Below are 21,465 nucleotides of genomic sequence, written 5' to 3' on the forward strand. Positions count from 1 at the left end.
AAGATAAATTGTATGAATTTGCTTTTATCGCTCCTGCATGATGTTAGTGTTGCTGTTTGTTTCAAACAGAGCACTGTAAATATTTATACATTTGTTCATGTAAAATGTGTACATTATTTGAATAACCAATATTTAATGGACGATTTGAGGAGACTTACTGTACTTTTCATTTACATGTTTAGTATTTTTTTTAACAGGTTGAAGTTGTGGAAGGAGTAGCGGGTGAGGAGGACCATCACGATGAGCAAGAGGAACATGGAGAAGAAAATGCGGAAGCTGAGGGACAGCATGATGAACATGATGAAGATGGTAAATATGTTGGGTTCTGCTGTCCTGGACAATAAAACATGGTTTAAGTTTCACTCCTGTTTGGATAACTGTTTTTCTCCCTTCAAACACTTGAATATAAGGGTTGCAAAGTCTGGCTATCAAGACTTGCTATAGTACGTGGTAGGGATTAGACACTCCTAGCACTGTAAATAATGCTGAAAATGTTGGTCAACTTTTTGTACATATTTAGAGAGAAATTACCTTTATGGTCTATAAAAAAACTTGTCAATATATGTGAGGAAATGGGATGTATTATATGGTGTGTTGATGTTCTCACTGTGTAATACACTACAACCCCTTTTAGAACCAGTCAGTTTTTGTTTTGTTAAACCTCAGCTCAACCCTGGGAGCTGTGGCTCTGAACAGGGGTATATAATTTAAAAAACACCAAAAAGGTTGAAGAATGAAGAAGCAAATCAAATTTCAAAGCTTTATTCGACATTTGTCATAAAAGCATCCTCCTAACCCTAATACAATAAATACTATATCTAAAAAAAAATCCTAAAACACATATTAAACAATGACAGTCGAATGCTATGCATATAAAAAATACAATTACATTTGTCTTAATTCATGAAAATCTTGGCAATTCATATAACAGAATGGGTAAATGGTAGCAACCAAATTCAATTTACTATATTTGACATAGAGTGCGAGTGCGGATTACCCACGCCCAAGCAAGAAATTTTGCTACTGCAACTGCAAATGGAGCTGAACAATCGGTTTCTAGTATTCTAAGAGCTATCGATTGGCTACGGGTACCAATGTTTAAGCACAGAGGTTTTAACCATTTGCGCCTAGGGCTGGTATACAATGGGCAACAGAATAACAAATGGGAAATGTGCTCTACTTGATTCTTACAAAAATAACAGTGTTCATCCCACGATGGGGACCAGTGTTTCTTGAACGCATTCACAGGTAATGTGCCTATGCGGAACTGGAAATACAGTTTCCTATCATATGGTCGTTCAATTATATCCCAATATAATTCACATGACGGGTACATTTTTATGTCCAAAAAACGAGATGACAATTTTGATTGGGATCCATTACAGAACATTGTTGTATACACCATTTCCCAATATAATTCTTTCATTTTTGCTTTTGTAGGAAAGCTAGACACCTCATTGGAGCCCCATAGATAATCCAGTTTTAGCTTTACAAGAAGTCCCCGTAGTTCTTTTAGCCATTCAATGCAATGAAAACGATCAAACTCAACAACATCTGCCAAAGCTGCAGCATAATGATTTAGCTCTGGAGTCACCATCAGGCGTCTCCAATATAAGAGTGGTCGTAGCCTGGCAATATCCTCAATGTTTTTCCTGCCGAGGTCCAATTTCAATGGAATTGTGGGTGTGCTTTGGGGGACCATTACAAGCCCTCGCAGGAATCTGTTTTCTGCACGTCCCAACTCTCCCAAATTTGAAAACCCCATAATTCAGAGCCATATAGACAAGCGCCCAATACTTTCATATTATAAATTTCAAGTGCACAATTTACCGGCTTAGTTAACGAGGCTCGATGTTTTAAAGCAACTGCGCCTGCGAGCTGGTTAAACTTCAAAACTGTCGTATTTATGTGGGATTTCCACTTCATGTTTCCCTGTAGGATGATACCTAGGTAAGAAAAAGCATCCACTTTCTCTAGAGGAATACCTTTATATTTTATTACACCTTTAAAAGTGGAATGTTGGTTTAGGCACATAAATTTAGTTTTCGTGCTATTCAATTCAAGACCCTTATTGTCACAAAATTCTCCAAAGGCGTCTACCACTTTTTGAAGACCGCTCGGTGTGCGTGAAAGTAAAAGCGTGTCGTCCGCAAACATGAGGACGGGAACCTGCTATGATTGGGGCATCACTTGAGAGTCCCTTTAGATGGTCAACTATGCCATTTATATAAATTGAAAATAATGTTGGTGCTAAGACACATCCTTGTCTTACCCCTCGTTCTACAGGAAACGGGTCTGTAACTTCTCCCTGCTTGCCCCACCTAATTTTAGCAAAATTATTTCCATGGAGGCGAACTAGGAGGGTAAGGAGTTCCTGGCTTAGTCCTGCATCAGCCAGGGTCTGCCACAATTTTTCTCTAAGGACCAGATCAAACGCTGCTTTTAGATCCACAAAAACAGCATACAATGACCCCTTTTTTAGTGTGACATTTCTCCAATAGATGGTTATGAAGTATAGTACTTGGTCAACACTACTAGTCAGGGGGCGAAACCCTGCCTGATAGGGTGACAATATGTCCCCTTCATCAATCCATTGCTGCAGTTTGTTTTGGACTAAGCGACCCATTAGTTTTTGGGCTGTATCAATTAAACTAATAGGTCTGTAATTTTTAGCTAGGGTTTTGTCCCCCTTTTTAAATATGGGGATAATTTCTGCTCCCTTCCAAGATGCAGGTACCTCCCCTCCCAACGCCACAGCATTGGCCAGCATTTTGAAATAGGTACACCAGGATTTCCGGTCCGATAAAAATATATCAGCCGGAATTCCATCCATACCAGGGGCTTTTCCCCCCGCTATACAATCCAATGCTTTACTAACATCCATTTCATTAAATATTTGGTGTTTGAAATAGACAAGTGGTGGGGGTTCAATGGAAATGTAGGCTGAGTTACGAGCATACTGTGGTTGGAAATACTCAGTCCGTTCGTGTTTTGCAACGTGGTTTTGTGGCTGAGCAGCTATCCCTCCCCTTTCCCATTTTACCAGGGACCAGAATCGCTTAGAGTCCTTGGCAGCACAAGCCTCCTTCAAGTCCTGCCAGCATTCCTCATCCCAACGTTTCCTAGCCTGCTTCTGGGTCTGCCTATAATTATCCCTAGCCCTCCTAACTGCTATGGCATTGCCTGTTCTCAATTCTGTACTTAGGTTGAGTCGTGCCAGCCTGCAACTCTTATCATACCATCCTTGCCTAGGCTGCTCTTTTTTGGTTTTATTAGAATTTACTGTTTTAATAAAAAAGCTTTGGATGTTACAAAAGAGTTTTTTATGTGCCTCCATCATATAATCTTGGAAGTTTGGCTTTCCAGAGTGGGACTTAATATTATTTACTTCATCGACTACTATTTTTTTGAGAGTCTCAAATTTTGCTGGATCTTCTAATAACATTCTCCATTTCAGATGTCGTTGGCTGTTCGAACAAACAACATCCTGCGTGACCATTTCATTTATATTATTAGACACTATGCTCTCATTATAGGGGTGAAGGGTCAGGCATAGAGGGTTGTGGTCACTTTCTAATCTCTTTTCCACAACCATGTCTACCATTTTATTCCAGGCCCTTACATCCAGTAGTAAATAGTCAATTCTACTACCTGCTCGACCATTATCAAACGTATTATTCCCTTCTAAATCAGAGGGCGAGCGCCCGTTTACTGCTCTTAAACCTTTTGCTAAACAGAGACTCTTTAGCTGAATTGCCACTGAGCTCCATTTTTTAATAACAGGCACCTCTAGCTGGGGTATGCCCCACTTAGCACCCTCCTCTTCAGATAAAATCCTGTCCTCTTCGCCCAAGGGTTCAAAGGTGGCATTAAAATCTCCGCCTACTATTACATGAGATTTTACTATTATCACTTCGATATTCTCCTCCAAGATTGTTACGACCTCTGAGGATTTGCCACTGCCAACTCCCCTGGCATAAACATTATATAAGACAAGTTCATGGCCGTTTTCCCAACTGATATCAAGAGCTATGATATCATTAGATGGTACGGGTCTTTGTTTTATGGAACAATTCAGTGATTGACGAACCCAAATTAACAAGCCTCCTGAGGGGCGTCCCAAACGATTTCTAGTTGCTGACATGTGGAAGTTTAAATACCCCAGTCGAAAAGTTGGGGTCACTGACCAGGTTTCTTGGAGCATGATTATATCAAATTGATCAATGAAGTCCCCCCACTCTGGTATGGTTATTTTATTTGCTATGCCTGCTATGTTCCATGAAACAAGAGATAGTGATATAGTCACTTGATATGGCAACACCTGGCACTTCTCAATATTATTTGCAAATACTTCAAGTTCTGCAGCTACTGTTTCTCCATCCCTCAATATTGTTTTACTTTCTGTTGTCTCTCTAACTCTGTTTAAACCCTCTAAATCTGCCTCTAACACTCCTTGGACAGAGATTTGGAGTAACTTCTTTTTGGGAGAGACAGATTCGCGACATTCGAGTCAATCGCACTCGTTTAGATCGGATAAAGCCGAATAGCGATTTGCCAAATTTAGTCCCCAATCACAGGTAGGGCCACCCCTTGCCCTTCTATTTCCCACTACTGCCCACTTAGTTCTCAATATGCTTGGCTTGGCTACGAGTCCTCTTCTAGTATAGAAGAAATCCAACATAAGTGGAATTATTTCTGCCGTTCTGCGTTGTGGGGGAAAAATGTTATGCAAAATATCCGGTAGAACCTCAGGACCCTTAAGGTTTAATACAACGCAGTCACCTGCAAATTTCTTCGGTTTAGTCCCTATCCACTTTACCCGTCTTGCTGATAGCAAGTCTTCTAATAGCTTTTCTTTTCCCCAGGGAGATATGTGCATGTTATTACTTAACCACTGTGAGGCTTTGTTTAATAGGGAATCTGGCGACTCGCTCTGGCCTATTTACAGCGGTGGGACATTAGCAAGTACTAATATCAATGGTGAAGCTTCTACAATTAGCTCCATGGGACTCGTTTCAGTATTAAGATCAGGAGATATAGTATTCTCCTGAATTATCGGAGGATCTGAAACTATATAGCTGCTAGGGTCATTGCTAGATCTAGAACTAATTGGCTGGGTAAGTGTTGGAATATCTTCTATTCTCCCTGAGATGTTTCCCCCCATTGCAATTCCCGTCACTTGTTTTTCATCAATTTTGCTTAGTACCAGATTCGGTATCTCTCCCACACTATCATTTGTTGTTTTTAGAAGGGTCTCTAGTTTATTAACTTTATCAGTTAGATGATCTATTTTTGATATAAGGGGTTTAATTAGCCGGGATATCTTCGCTTCTAACATGCCCAAAAATGTACTTGATAACATGTCATCCCATCCTATGTTGCCACTCCCTTCCTCCCTTGTTCCTTCTGAAACACTCTTATGTTTGTTTCTAGGGAGGTTTGTTGGTTTGTTCCTACTAGACCGGAGACCTTCTCTTTTGGGGGGGGACTTTTGTGGACCCTCTTGTTACTCTTGGTGCAGGTACAGGCAATTGGGGGGAAATACTCTCCTTATCTAACCCTGATTCATTACAGGACATGTTTAACTCATCCCCAATTAATAGGTCTACATTGGAATCTGGTTGTACAACATTTGATGTCATAGAGACATTTAACACTAAACAATCATTTGTCTCCTCCGCATGTAGATCTATGAAATTTATTTCATCAGGGTCCAATTGGGTAGAACCAGGGTTTTCCAGTTGAGCACATGGAGGAGAGTCACTGAGCCCCAGGGAAGACCTCCGAACATTGTTAATTTTTGTCACCACTTGGACTAAATAATTGTCCATGGTGTTAGCAGGGGTGACGGGGGTCTTCTGTCTCGACATATGGGAACCTCTCGAGCCTGATACGATATGGCAAGATGTAAAATTATTACCGTAGGCAAAATTTAGGATTTCGGCACTTAGACAGTTAATAACAACTGTCCGAGGAAACAAGTAACTCACGGCACAGCAGATGACAGATTCCCGGCCCAGTCCAGTCGTGGCCAGTCTTGGACTGTCTTAGACTGTCCGCCCTTTGTCCGGGCTTCGTCCCGCACACGCGTCCCGCTATGCGTCAGTAGTACGTTTTTATAGGAGGAGCAGGGGGCGGGAAGAGACTCCAGGCGCGCTACGATGATCCGGCGCGGAACCCTGGGTCTCGCAGTCCCAGCCCCTGTTACAGCAGCCTTTCAGTCGCCCTTATTCCAAAAGCGCCTTTCCTCACAGTTCAGCAGGCGGGTGGTGGGTCAAAGGCAGAGTCACGGACACAGAGTGAAACGAGCGGCTCCCGCGAAGCGGGGGCCGCGAGCTGTTTAAAGAACAGGTCAACCAATCAGGGAGGAGCAGGGGCGGGAAGAGACTCCAGGTGCGCTACGATGATCCGGCGCGGAACCCTGGGTCTCGCAGTCCCAGCCCCTGTTACAGCAGCCTTTCAGTCGCCCTTATTCCAAAAGCGCCTTTCCTCACAGTTCAGCAGGCGGGTGGTGGGTCAAAGGCAGAGTCACGGACACAGAGTGAAACGAGCGGCTCCCGCGAAGCGGGGGCCGCGAGCTGTTTAAAGAACAGGTCAACCAATCAGGGAGGAGCAGGGGCGGGAAGAGACTCCAGGTGCGCTACGATGATCCGGCGCGGAACCCTGGGTCTCGCAGTCCCAGCCCCTGTTACAGCAGCCTTTCAGTCGCCCTTATTCCAAAAGCGCCTTTCCTCACAGTTCAGCAGGCGGGTGGTGGGTCAAAGGCAGAGTCACGGACACAGAGTGAAACGAGCGGCACCCGAATGAAGAAGCTTAACACTCAAGATATCCGACAAGTTATAAAAATAGATATTTTACATACATTTTTGGACAAAAAATTAGAAAGATCCTCTGAAGGGCTCCAGAGTTGTAGATTCTACAAGAAATCTGGACTTTTCACTAAACTGCAAAAAGGAATTGGCAAATTTGGCTCCTAGAAACATTTTCAAGAACATCTTTGGCAAGTTGGTATGCCTTACTTAGATTTGCTTTGGATGACCAACTCTGAGATGGAGCCATTCAAGGGGACCAGCAAGGTCCAGATAAACAGTTACCACCTCAAGAAAATCAGTCCTTGGCCCAGCTCCAGCGTCATGGGCCCCTTGCCAGTGACTTTGATGGGGTGGTCCTGATGCAAGGGATACAGAATGCTGAAGAAGCTGTTCAGTTGCCTGAGGTCTTCCTGGGGCTACTCCACGGTCCTAGTGAGCTTGTTCTGACCACAGGGTTGACATTCCCCAAAGCCCTCTCGTGGTCAGCAGAAGTCCAGCTGCCACTCTGTTACCAGTTACTCAGCACAGAGGTTTCAGCAGTTTCTTTCTGTTTGTGATAACTCTCCTTGTGTGCGACCAAACTACACTCTGACGACTTTCTTGGTTCCAGCAGACTCAGATGCAGCTATTGACCATCGAGTCCAAGTCTCTTAGGCTGAAAGGCAGCAGGGAGCGGCAAGAAGGGTGTAGAGAACTGGCTGCGGACTGACATGTCTTTTAAAGGGAATTTTGGTGAAGGCACACAATAAGACCCTAATAAAACTGGTGGGGCTACAAGTGAAGGGCAATAGCTAAGCGTCTGTTTGTGTTTGTGTGTGATATATATATATATATATATATATATATATCTATATATATATCGTCATGTGATCAAGGCCAGGCTTGGCAGAAACGCATCATGGCAGACTGAAGAAATAAAGAAAAAACGTATGCGCAAAGTAATGGTGTCTGTCCTGGTGTCCACCGATGGGAGAGTGAGCTGCCACAGTGTTAAACATTGAAATTTGATTTATTTGAAACCTATCAATATCAAGTGGAGAAAATGTTGCACCGAGCGACGTTACAAGACTTACTAATATACTGTGTCAAGTAAAGGTGCGTTGTTTTTTTTTTTTTTAAAGCTTTATATAGCGGAACTTGACCCGAAGGCATCAGACCTCTTTACATGAGCACCAGTTGCGTTACAGACACATTCATTGACTAGAGATGTGATGAGGATGAAGTGATTTGCCCAGAATCACAGGGTGTTAAGCACCCCTTCCGAGACGCGAAACTGGTTCCCCAGCTTCGAGGCCGATCGCTCTTGCTATTAGGCCACAGTGACATTGCTACTGTTGGGACAGCAATAGGTCACTTACATTTTCAGAGAGCTATTGTAGGAACAAACTGTCCGAAGCAGCGTATTTGTTCAGGCTTGTTGGACAGGCATTACGTGAGAAAATAGCACTGTAATTACTGTGAACTTGAGTCGATGTTACTAATGTGAAAAAATTTGTTGTTCCCCTGAGCAGGTCTGCTTCTGTAATTAAATTGCAAATTACTTTCTTGAATTTACCATCGATAAATCATTTTGTTCTGGGCTATATGTGAAAAAGCAAAAAGACATCTTCGGAACTTTGCCTTAAGTGCATGTATAAGTTAGGTTTTATATTTTATGCCTGCTGATAGCAGCTTTTGTAAAATACTGTAATCCCTTTTGTTGTGTTCTGCTTAATACTGTAGTAAAGTTGATGCGAACTTTGAGGTGTAATCTAAGCATGTTGATTAGGACAAGATACGCTGCTTCACAGTTGTGAGACTATGCCTTTGTGAGCCACAATTCTCTTTTCCCGTTGAGTCCCATCTGGATGGAATGATAAAAGATGTGAAGCGGATACTCTTAGAAGGCTACTTCATGTTCATGTTAATGATAGGCCAATCATAAAATGACGAATTTTTAGACCTGGGTCTGTGTCCGGCAGAGAATAATGCTGATTGTCCAAGTTTGCTTTCTGTTTGATTATCTAGGTGCTTTTCTAGGACTTTATCTGTACCTGGTCCTCTGACCAGAGAAAGACCTTTCCGACCCCGTTCCAGTGCGTGTGAGGCTCCTGCCTTGCTCCAGCTGCTTCTCCCTTGTCCTGCGCTCTCTCGCCTTCTTCTCTTCAGGTTGTTTGGTATTGCCATTGTTTCCCTACTTTACCTCTGTTTTCCTTATTTTGCCACATTTTTGCTCCGGTTATCTGTGTGGTTTCTTTTTGCCATCTCTCTGCTTCTCTGCCACGTTTACAAATTTTTGCTCACTCGTTTCTTCTCTTTTGCCTGGTGCTTTTCGCACCTTGTCACTCATTCTCTTCCCCTTTGATTCTTCCTCTATCTTGACTCTCTCTCCTTAACCCTTGTTTCTCGCATTATTTCTCAGATCTTTCTTAACCCTCAAGTCTTAGTTTGTTTCTTGTTCGCTCTCTTTTTTGCATTTATTGCTCGATTTCCATTTTTGTCATTTTGCTCTTCCACAGAAGGGATTGTGCGAAAAGCATTTACAATGCAATATGGCATTGTAAATTACAATGCCTTTTATGTATGTGTTAAGAAAACCTGCAAAGTATAAACTGTGTGTTGACGCACCGCTTGCAGGTTTTCAAAACACATAAATAAGGCATCGACTTTTACAATGGAAAAAGCTTAAACTCTTGAAAATGCGAGACCTATTGCATTGCAAATGCTTGTTTCAACTGCTGCTGGATTTTCGACTGAGAGTGTACTAAGACCTGCTAACCAGCCTCAGTCTGCCAGTTCCCTGACCCTATGGTGTATGTCTAATTGGCTGTACCCAATTGGAAATTGCTAACTTACCTGTAAGTCCCTAGTAAATGGTACCCTGGTACCTGGAGCATGTAAGTTAAATGGGTATCCCAGGGCTTGTAGCACTGATTGTGCCACCCTGGAGGTCCCTAATTAAATCAAGTCCCCCAGTCTGCTACTGTGGACTGAGTGAGCAGTCGTGCACTGATAGCCAGACTTTACTAAAACAAGCAATGGCACATGCCACCACTTGATGTGGATATGTGTATAAATCACGCCTCTGGCTGGCCTACTGAGCCCTAAAGGCAGAGTGCATCCCTATGCCATAGGCAGTACATGTACTCTGCCTGTCCTGACAGTAAAACCCTCAAAACGGTCATTTAGATTGTGGAAAGACTTGGTTGCCTAATTTGTGACTACAGGTTTACACTCTGACCCTTCGGCTGTGCAATCTTTTGAACGGTGCTAACAAAATAGGCACTGCAAATTATCAAACCGGTCATTACATTAAGCCCAACTTGTATCTCAAGTCAAATTTAATATAACTTGTTGCAGTGTTCAGCTTTAGCAAAGCAGCCACCTTGTTGCCCTTCCAACTCCTGCACCTTCCCAGACACACATGGAGCCTGCTCCATGAGACAGTTTTCTGTCCTCCTGGAGAGACGTGCCAACAACTCTCAGGAAGGAAAACAATGAGGGATTGGAGGTGTTGCCTACCTCCTGCAGGAAGCCACTTGGGTGTTAGCCAAAGGGCAGGCTTCAAAGGTGAGGCAGACTTTGAAGGCAGATGTGTAACACCAGGGTGGAGGGCTTCCCCATTGTTGAGGTAGACAGGCTGCCACAGGAAGCAGAGTGGGGAAACCAGTTGCCAAACCTATTTCCCCATGGGCAGGTGGCCATGAGGTAGCCACACCGAGGTGGGCTCGAGAGGTCTTACCACTGAGAGAGGTGTCTTGCTATCTTGGGAGTCGGATGAATGGTGCATCCTGGGATTGCCAGAAGGCACTCTCCACAGGAAGTGGTCACGAGGTGGGAGGGAACCTGGTAACCCGTTGGCTGAGAACCACATCCAGTCCTGAGATCACTTTTCGAGCATAAAGGGGGGACCCTTGGTGCCCAGACCTCTGATCACAATCGACTTGGAAGAAAGACCAAAGGAGGACTGCTCTGGTTCACTGACTGACCAGCAAAGAGAGGCTCCACCAAAGAAGACTGCACCCGCTGTACCAGGTGGCTAGTGAAGAGAAGGACTTTACCTGCTGTGTACTGCTCAGGAAAAAGCTGTCTCCGGTCAAGCCTGGAGAACACCAAGGGCCAGCTGACTGGCCTCCTGTTAGCAGAACAGAGACGCAACAGCTGAATAAGCTTGCTGGGGCAAGTTGGTAGCCCAAAATCTTCAATCTGCTACCACAGCTGCAGTACAGCACCAGTGACCAAGACCAGATGCACAATTGCATTTGAGTTCACTGAGCCTGGAAGTGCTGTCTGAGAGTTGATGGGACCCGCAGAAGACAAGATCTCACCCCAGGGCGGATTGGCCTGTGACAAACGTCGACTGGTAGTCCAGTGGCAACTGGACTTCTGCCAGACTGGAAAGGACTTCGTGGGACATCAGTTCGGGCTGGACTGTTCCCATGAGGCACAGGGTCAGACTGATTTGCATATGGCCATGTCTGAACTGGGGTGGCGGAGTGAGCTAAAGAACGGTGATGGATTAAACCCAGATCAGTTGACTGGGGGTGAGTGTTTGTATTGTCAACGCTCCGTCCATCACCACCTTTGGTTTTTCTTCGTGGGACATCAGCCCTGTAATTAAGACCCCCTCACCGTCTTCGTGGACCGAGAAATCCCTTCAGTAAGGCCCCTGTTGCCTGCTTCGCATCCACCGCATCCGAAGAGCATTTTCAGCATCCTTCATCCCACTCCTTAGGAATCCATTGCAACACGAATAACGTGCTTTAAACTGCTGGAGGACTGCTTCTTTTGGGAAGTTACCTGTTCCTGAGGGCCTTGCTGGTTTCCCGGACAAGCTCCCTGTTGGAGTTTGTCACCCCAAATACTTCTCACCAACAGCATCGCCACCTAAATTTTCTAAATGTCCACTCGCTGATGAGTGAAATTGCTTTGATTTATTATTGCTAATACAATGTAGATCTCCAGTACCCTCTATTGGATCATTTTCATTCTAGCGTCTAAATTCTTATAAAAATGCAGTTTTATTTTATAAATTGGTGTTGGTTTTCTGGAGTGTCGGGTCGATTTCTTCTTCAGTTGTTTTGGTGCTGTTTAAATGCTTTACACTTGTTCCTATGTGTAAGCCTTGCTGGTCTGTGCCACAGTTAACAAGGGTTGAGCTGAGGGTTTTATAGACTAACCTACTGGCCTAAAGGGGTTGGTAAGTGCATTATAAGGTGGGGTCGCACAAACACAACATATAATACACTCCATTTCCTCACAACTGACCTATGTACCAAGCTAGTCGATAAAAAAATTATTTCCAAATGTTTACAGCAGTTTCGACTCCCTATCGGGGGGTGTAATTGGAAAGGTTTTGGGATTGGGTTTACTTGAAGACACCTGCACCACCATCCTTTTAGGAGAGGACTGTTGAAATAAAAATGGAGGCTCGCCCGAGGTAGGGTGATGGAGTCATGCAATTTGGCAGTTGACTGGTGTCCAGAAAAGGGCTTTGCCCATTGTTGGAAAACGAGGCAGTATCTGTGAGGCCTGCACAAATAACATGTCACATTTGTCCTTCACTGGGAACCAAACACCCTATTGTAGTGCTTGACTGTCAGAGGGTAGCGTTGCAGAGCAGTCTACGGCTTACTCAAGAGAGGTGGTGTAGGCTAGTAATCGACATTTACCAGTATGCAGAAATAACACTCAATAGTTGATTGTCCAGTCTATACTTTGCTTTATAAAAGGAAGAGTACATTTATTAAACACACACACTACTCTATTCTATGCACCAAATTGCAAATATACATAAGCTGTTGGAATTACTTTGTGACATTGCATAACATTTCCTCCCCTCCCGCGGGGGGGGCGGGGTGAGGACTAGTACCACCACTCCCGTGTATGCACATCATCTTGCCCACTAATGCAGTGGGTTGACACAACCTGGAGTGCGGGCCTTGCCCACTGGCACCATCCAGTGGCGATCCACCCCATCATCTCAACAAGCATTAAAAATAGGTACACATGCCCTGGTGACACATAACCCTGACTTAGCATCTCATACAGTATACACTTCTACACCTTAGTGGCTAACAGTCTGGGTTGTTCTTCCCCTAACGCAGTAGCAAGAATACATGTTTGGGCATCACTTTAAATTAGGTTCTTATAATAGTTTATAACAATTATAATGCATTGCAATTAAAGCCCCTAAAAGGCATTGTCAGAAAGTGCCATCTTTCTTGCATGGTATGCCCCCACTTCTTGCTCAATTGCTGATGTACTGCCAAAACTACATTGAAGCCAAGAACCCAATTGGCATCTCTGGCCACATGTCAGCCCCTTTTAAATGGTACCCAGGGCACCGTGACCAGAGAAGGCCCCTAAGGGCTGCAGCACTTATTGTGCCACCCTTAGAGGCCCTGTACCCTGACACATACACTGCCTTTGCAAGCTAAGTGTCTTGGTGCAGAACTAAACAGAGTCGACGTGGCACACATCCCCATGCCCACAAACACACAGCCCTGGCATACCTCAGTCACCCCTCTAGCTGGGTGCACTATGCCAGTGGTGTGGGCACAGGTGCATGAGCCCTGTGCCCCTGCAGTACCTAGGGCCATTCATGGGCACTGTAAGTGCAGTGATGCCATTAAGAGAATATGTGCTGGGAGGTTGTCCTCACAACCTACACAGTACCATAATGGATACACTGAAGACTGAGAAGTTTGGTATCAAACTTCTCAGCACATTAAACCCGCACTGACCCATGTCTGAGCATACACCGGTAGAGGGAACACATTTGTGGCATGGTGCACAGCAAAGGCTGTGGATCCCCTTTCTGCCCCCATTCCAGAGGTTCTCCTCTATATTCTTTCTTTGGCCCAAGAGGGCTCTGCTCTGGATACTCTCAAAGGTGCTTTTTTCCCGTTTTTCTCCTCATCCTTTCTGCTGTGTCGCATGGTATCTTGAAAGACTACGACAGCCTTATCTCGGCTGCTGGTTCCTTGTTCATTTAATAAAAAATGTATTGGACGTGACATAGTTTGGGACGCCTTCTCACTCTGGTGTGGCCTATGGTACGATACTTCATGTAACCTCATGGGTTGATATTATGTAGGCTTATAACCAATGTTCCCTCTAATTTTTTTCCTCTGTGTGCGGCAGTGGAGGGTCTCTGTGCGCTGCAACCATGGCTATGTGCGCCAGGAACCGAACCTCGCGTGTCTGCGGCACCAAATGCCACTCGTTTTTGGTGCCCTCTGTTCCACTCGTTTTTTGTGCCCTTCAGCCCTCTGTCCCACTCGTTTTTTTGGTGCCCTTCTGCCCTCTGTCCCACTCGTTTTTTTGGTGCCCTTCTGCCCTCTGTCCCACTCGTTTTTGGTGCCCTCCTGCTCTCTGCCCCACTCGCTTTTGGTGCCCTTCTGCCCTCTGCCCCACTCGCTTTTGGTGCCCTTCTGCCCTCTGCTCCACTCGTTTTTGGTGCCCTCCTGCCCTCTGTCCCACTCGTTTTTGGTGCCCTCCTGCCCTCTGTCCCACTCGCTTTTGGTGCCCTTCTGTCCCACTCGCGTTTGGTGCCCTCCTGCCCTCTGCCCCACGCGTTTTTGGTGCCCTTCTGCCCCACGCGTTTTTGGTGCCCTTCTGCCCCACGCGTTTTTGGTGCCCTCTGTCCCACACGTTTTTTGTGCCCTTCTGCCCTTTGCCCCACTCGTTTTTGGTGCCCTCCTGCCCTCTGCCCCACTCGCTTTTGGAGCCCTTCTGCCCTCTGCCCCACTCGTTTTTGGTGCCCTTCTGTCCTCTGCCCCACTCGTTTTTGGTGGCCTTCTGATTCCATTAATGTAGCAATAATTAGCGCTGCAAGGCTGGCTGTCACACAACAAGATCATGTTATAATGGAGCCTAAGTTGCCAACATTGGCACATGGAGTAAATGTGCTGGTTTCCACACTGGATTTCATCTCTACACATACCGTGAGATTTTGCTGATTTTTTTTTTTCGTTTTCGTGGTTGCTTTTACTCAGGGCGCCACTCAGCACGGGCAGCATTGTTTGGCAGAGCAGCGCGCTCTTCACAGGCAGGCCCCTCCCTGTTAGTGCACTTCTTAGAGTTTCTTGTTGCTCAAATGGGTGTCATTTTTGATATTTATATGTTTCTCCATATGTTTCATGCTTGATTTTTGCTTCCGATAAAGTGTTACTCATAGTTGTTGAAATGTCACTCGAAATTACAATGAAATTATGAAAATGTCACACATAGCAATTTGAAACCTTGGCAGCTATGCTGTGCCCTTTTGTTTAAGTATTGCTGTTAATCAGAGCCCCTTCACGGGCTCCGATTAACAGCAATACTTAAACACAAGGCCAGAGTCTGTCCCGCGCTTTCCTAACAAAAGCGCAGGCAGTTTCCAAACGCACGCTGTGTTTGGAAACTGTCTACGCTTTTGTTAGGAAAGCGCGGGGAAGACTCTGGCCTTTTGTTTAAGTATTGCTGTTAATCGGAGCCCGTGAAGGGACTCTGATTAACAGCAATACTTAAACAAAAGGCCAGAGTCTACCCCGCCCTCCCTCATAGCCTCAAGCGCCACAAGCACTCCCCCCACCTCCTTACCTGCACGCCTCACGAACGCTCCGCCGCATTCGCGCCGCTCGCTTCTTTCAAAGCGGCCGGCGGCGCGACTTTCTGACCGTGTGCGCGCTCCACGCGAGGTGGTGCGCGGTGAGGTCAGGAGCGGTGTGCGCACGCGCGCCTTAGAGGGAACGGTGCTTATAACTGCCTTGCCTTGAAAATCCGTAGGCTCCTCTTCCTACTCCTGGTATATTTCCTTCATGACAAGGAACCTGTACTCTTGGCTGATATTTAACTATAATATCGTTTACTTGGGACGGGACCCCCCTCTTAATATATTATCTCGGTCATCAGCGTCTCGGTATTGGACCTTCTCGCTATCCTTGAGTAGCACATCCTCTTACCTCTTCACGGTTATGATAAAGATGGTGTACATACTTTATATTTATATTGAATAACGTTGATGGGGAACGACTCACAAGCCAGGGATCCGGCTATTCACTGGCCTTTTTCTGGATGAGATTGATCCATTTAAATTTTCAGTTCCCTGAAGAAGTCCTGTATAAGGATGAAACGCTTCGGCTGTATCGTTGTGAAAGGTTATATTTTTTACTTCACTTTTAAAACGACTGAAATTGGAATAAAAAGGAAAATTTTGAAGAACATCAGTGTTCGATACAGACTATATAATTGTTCTTCTTGCATTGAAATTGATGTGTGGTGCACCTGTGCTTATGTTTTAAATACTCTCAAAGGCTATCTTTCAGCCATTTCGGTCTTCTTTCGGCTTCCTGACCACCCTTCTCTTTTCAAGTCTCCTATTGTAAATTGCTTCCTTAAGGGCATTACTGATTTGTTTTCTCCCACTCCTTTTGTGATGCCCCAGTGGGACTTGAACCTGGTTCTTACTTAGCTGCGCTCCTTTCGAGCCGCTACGTAACTGTCCTCTCAGACTTTTAACCCTTAAACCTGCCTTTCTGGTTGCCATCACCTCTGCTCGCAGGGTGAGTGAGCTTCAGGCCCTTTCTTCTTAGCTTCCTTTCCTGGCTGTTCATCCAGACAAGGTTGTCCTCCGCACTAGGCCTTCTTTCCTTCCCAAAGTGGTTACCTCCTTCCATATAGGACAGACCATGCCTTTGCCCACCTTATTCCTGCCGCCCCCATCCTTCTAAAGAGGAAGAGGCACCACGTCGGGATCCAAAACGTGCGCTTTCCATTTATCTGGATCGCTCAAAACAATTCCGGGTGGATGACCAGCTCTTAGTCGGTTATGTCGGCACCAAGAAAGGTTTGGCCATGCAAAAACAAACCATCCCCGATGGGTTGTTCTTTGCACCAAAGTCTGTTATCCTTAACGAAAAAGGAACCTCCAGTTGTGTTGCGTGCCCATTCCACCAGGGCGACGGCAGCCACTACTGCTTTAGGGCGGGGAGTTCCCCTCAATGACCTGTGTCAGGCAGCTGTCTGGGCATCTCTGCACACGTTCACAAAACACTACTGACTAGACAGCCAAGTCTGGAGAGACGGCTTCTTTGGCCGACTTTGTGTGAACTGGGTTCACAGACCCACCTCCGAGGTTGGTATTTCTGTGGTATCTATTCAAAAGGTAAGGAATCTATAACTTATTGTCTCTTTTAGATGAACAAGTTACTTCGGTAACGATATATCTGTGAGACACATAGATTAGTTATAGATTCCTTACCGCCCCGCCCATCCTCCCCGTTCTGCGAACTGACTTCTAGGGTCAGGGAATCCCTTTCAGGGCTGTCGTTTTGTGCACCAGTGGTCAATGCCCTGCATGGCTCTGCGCTTCTGGCGTGGAATGTAGTGTACAAGAACTGACGTCCGTGAGGGTGACATCTAAGTAGCTAGCACTACGTCATCCCGGGGACCACAAGGCGAACGACGAGGCGACAGACGCCACCTTTCAACGTGCAGGGGTACTGCTGAAGAAAAAAATTCTCTGGATCCAGTCTGATGCCAGGGGGTAATTCAAAAGGTAAGTAATCTATAACTAATCTGTTTCTTATAGGTATATCCAATTCAATTCAAAAGTGCTTTATTCGAGTAATTACTCATAAAAGCAAGACATACAAACATATTAAGAGACAATTAAATGTACAAGTACTCAAGTAATTCTTTCTTATAGGTATATCGTTACCGGAGATAAGTAACATGTTCTTCATTGTCACTACTTTGCTCCTTCTTTCTAACATTCAACGGTGGGGCCAAATACAATTTAACAAAAGAGTCAAGGAACATGCTCAATACACACCGAAGGAGGAGTCGATATACCACCTGACTGAAAGACTTCCTCAATGACAACAACTTGTAATCATCCGAGCCCAACACTAGGTGCCAAGACAATGCTAAGTATTTGAATCTACAGCACCACACTCTACGAATATATGCTAACAGAGTAAGTAACCTATTCCTTTCTTGTTATTTTAGAGGTAGGATTTCTGTTTTTTTTTTTTTTTAATCCATTCTCTCACATGGTCAACTGTATTTATTCTTTAGGTAGTGATATGGAGTTGGACTTATTAGCTGCAGCTGAAACTGAGAGTGACAGCGAGAGCAATCACAGCAACCAGGACAATGCCAGTGGGCGCAGAAGCGTGGTTACTGCAGCTACTGCGGGCTCTGAAGCTGGTACAGTTTACCTTAATCTTTGGCTTTGTGTTTTAGAAATGTTGGCATCTTTTTCCTGTTTTATCTGATAGAAGGCAACGTTAACGTCTATCTGTGTGTATATCCATTCAAATGTAAGTTTTGTTTATTTAATTTGCAACATTTGTACTTGAGCGTAGAGATGACTATTTGTATGCTTTCCCTAGAGATTTCTATACTTAATAAATATCTCCCTGGCAGGCACTGAATCTGGGTACCCTTGAAGTTGGTAGAGGGGTGCAAGGGGTGGGTGTATGTGGCCGAGGAAATGTAGTGGAATTATGTAGGGAGGATTAAACTGAAGATAGCTGAGAATCTAATGCAGGTATATGTCATTTCTGAAGCCCAAAACTAGCCCAAAGGCAATGGAGAGCTGTACTTTGTCAAAGACAAGCAACTCATAAGAGGAGATGTAGCTTGGTTGAGGATGGCTAATGCATTGTGATGTAGTTATTTTCCATGTTATGCCACTTCTCCTTTATCGCACACAGTCTCTAAAGCCTTCTCTACCAAACCTCTTGAGTGTGTGGAATGATTGTTGACATGTTGAGCTGACCTTATAAAGATGCTGAAATTGCAAAGGCCATATGCTGACCTCAGGAGATAGATCCCTATTGTGGGGGACTGCCCAGTTACAGGGGGCAGTAAGGGACACCATACTATCAAGAAGGTTGTTTGTAGCAGTCTTCGCGGTATGGGCAACAGACTACTTGCTAAGCTCTTTCATGCCAATACAGAATGGGAGCTTAAACACCACTTGTGTCACAGTATACCTTCCCCTGACAATACCACCCCAGGCAGCGTCTTTTAAGATTGCTCATGAGACAACATCACCTCATACAAGTGGTTTATGCCATTTAAATGTCAAGAATATTGCATAGATTAATAGTTAAAGCCAAGCCATATGAAGCCAATTTTCCAAATGCGAACAAGGAATGCAATTCTCTCTTTTCTAGTTATTTTTTTCTTTTTAAAGAACTTCCAGGTTTGCAGACATCAAGTAGTGTACTTAGTATATTAGGGGCAAAGGAAAACAGAAACAGGATATATTTAAAGAGGACTATTTTCAACAATGCAGAATGCCATGCCAAACCATACCAGCAATGTTGTCCTTGTGGATAAGAAGGTGCTGGAAGAAAAAGCCTTTTGCACCATATTTCAGAGAACCTCCAAGCCTTCTTGATCCCTAGGAAGGTTAGGGTGAAGGCCACTATTCTAGCACAGCAGCCGTCTTCCCCTAGGCCTCACACACCACCAACACCTACTCAGGCATACACACCACCACTACGTCAGTCACCAATTTTATCATCCCAGTTTGACTGTAACAAAACAGGCTTATTTGCAGGCTTGCCTCCCATGTTTCGCTCCAATTTGGACTACAAGGCACTGGTGCAGTCACTGAAATCATGAGCCCTGCTAATCAGGGCTCAGTGCATGTGATCTGATCATGAAAAAGGTACAATTATTTAGCTTATCACCAATTGTCATAACTTGACTTACTTCCATGCCTCTAGTGTATGGTACCAGGGGTGCCTAGGGCCAGTACGTTAGTGTCTCTTGTGGGCTGCAGCACTAGTTGTACCAATACAACTGTGACAAGGCTAAAGCATGACTCCCAGCATCTCATTAGCTGGCTGGGACAGCAGGTTAAACTGTTAACTTGACTTTGCTTTTTCAAGCTGTCCTTTTTTGTATTTTTTGGTCGCCCCTAAAGCAGGCCTACTGAGCCCTAAATGTAGTGTGCTTCATATTAAAAGGTTTGACCTGTGGTTTCATGTTTGTAAGGGCCTAACAGTAAATAAATGTTTTAGTTTTTTTTTTATTGAAAGACTAGTAGCTTCATTGGCAAGTGCAGAGTTACAGGCTGATGTTGCAACTAAGGTTGGTACTTCAAGGTATCAAGAGTCAGTGCATTAAATCTGATGTATTGGTTAAATCAAACTCAATGTCATTAGTGGGCAAATTACAACCTTCGTAAGTTGCTACTTTGTTGCCCAAGGTTTTCCAGTGCCTGCTTATGGTTGCACATAAAGGACTGTCCTGAAGACAGCCTACTGGGGAGAGGTGTGAACGACTCCCAGGAAAGCCTGCAAAAGGCCTATCTGAAAGAGACACGTTAGTATTAGATTCCTTACCTTAGAATATCCCCAGGCGTCAGACTGGATCCGGAAACTTTTGCGTAGCAGTACCCTTGCGCGTCGGTAGGCGTCGTCTGCGGCTCCGCGTCCGTCGTCGCGTCGTGGGCGCCGTGATGACGTCGTCGGAGTACTTAGACGCCGCCTCCGCGTGCTGACGTCAGTTCTTCTTTTTTCCGCGCCAGCAAGCGCAGATCTGGAAAAAGCAGTAACCCTAGTCAATTTTTGACTACCTTTTTGATCTTTTTTGATAATTTCTCGAAGTCTTTCGACTCAGATTGGTGCCATAGGGGTGCCCGGCTTTAAGCACTGCGAGGATTGCGACCGCACGATGTCGGTTACGGATCCTCACCACCTGAGTTTAACTTGTCTAGGCGTCGATCACTACGACAAGGCCTGCTCCGACTGCCGGGCCCTCTTCGAAAGCCAGGCGGAAGCGGTCCCGCAGGCGACTCGAACTCCGGCAGTCGGTACCGCGCCGCGAGAGGTCGAGGGACAGGTCGCGGGCTCGGAGCCACCACAGCTCCGGGAGTAGGCTGCACTCCTCCGGGTCGAAGTCGTCGTCGGGTAAGAAGCACAAGAAGTCCAAGAGGCGTCATCGCTCTGCGGACTCCCCCCGACGCTCGCGCGATGCGTCCGGGGGTTCGGGTGACACCAGCTTCGCATTCTGCTCCACACCCGCCGGTCCCTGGGCTCAACGCGACGCCGGAGGAGATCGAGCGCTTCCTCATGGCCATGAGGAAACTCTCTCCTTCGACGGGCTCTGCGGCGCCTTCGGGCCCAGCGGACCCGTCTGGGGCCTCTAGCGGGTCGGGTGCTTCGGCCCCGACGCCGCTGGCGCCTTCGGGCCCGGCGCCGCAGGTTCCCACTATCCCGACGCCGCCGGCGCTGCAGTGTACAGCTGTCCCGGCGCCTTTGGGCCCGGCGCCGCGGGACGCCGCTAGACCTTCTTCTAGATCTGGATCGTCGCCGGTCCTCTGGCGGCGCCGTCCCTGATGCCCCCTTCATTCCTGTTCCGGCATCGGGACGGCCCGATGGGCGCCGCTCTAGACGTCGTGTGGGGAGTTTCACTTCTTTGAGCAGGCCCCATTAGTTGGAAACCCTGAGTTTCAGGAGATGGGTGATGAAGAGGATTGGGAGGGGTCTGAGGACCCTCTGACCAGAGAGTGTCAGTCTCATGAGGACTGGACAGGAGACCTTGGGGAGGCCAGTGGCCTGGACACCTCTCCAGACACTGGTTTTGTCTCCCCTCCTACCGTGGCTTCGGAGGAGGGGGCAACCTACAGTGTGGTGTTGATGAGGGCTGCCAAGGCCTTGGGCCTTGA

At 45.8% G+C, this 21,465-nt stretch overlaps 1 protein-coding gene across 19 annotated transcripts in view; it reads left to right on the forward strand.

Annotated features, from left to right (window-relative positions):
• Nucleotides 1–21,465, forward strand: part of UBR5 (ubiquitin protein ligase E3 component n-recognin 5) — a 2,132,574-nt gene that overhangs the window by 1,229,296 nt on the left and 881,813 nt on the right. For all 19 annotated transcript variants that reach the window (XM_078686916.1, XM_078686920.1, XM_078686919.1 and 16 more), the window contains 2 exons: nucleotides 198–309; nucleotides 17,856–17,987. In XM_078686916.1, coding sequence (XP_078543042.1) covers nucleotides 198–309; nucleotides 17,856–17,987 — 244 coding nt within the window. The remainder of the gene's footprint in view (nucleotides 1–197; nucleotides 310–17,855; nucleotides 17,988–21,465) is intronic.

This window comes from Lissotriton helveticus, chromosome 4_1, assembly GCF_964261635.1.
Source record: "Lissotriton helveticus chromosome 4_1, aLisHel1.1, whole genome shotgun sequence".
NCBI classification, from domain to species: Eukaryota; Metazoa; Chordata; class Amphibia; order Caudata; family Salamandridae; genus Lissotriton; species Lissotriton helveticus.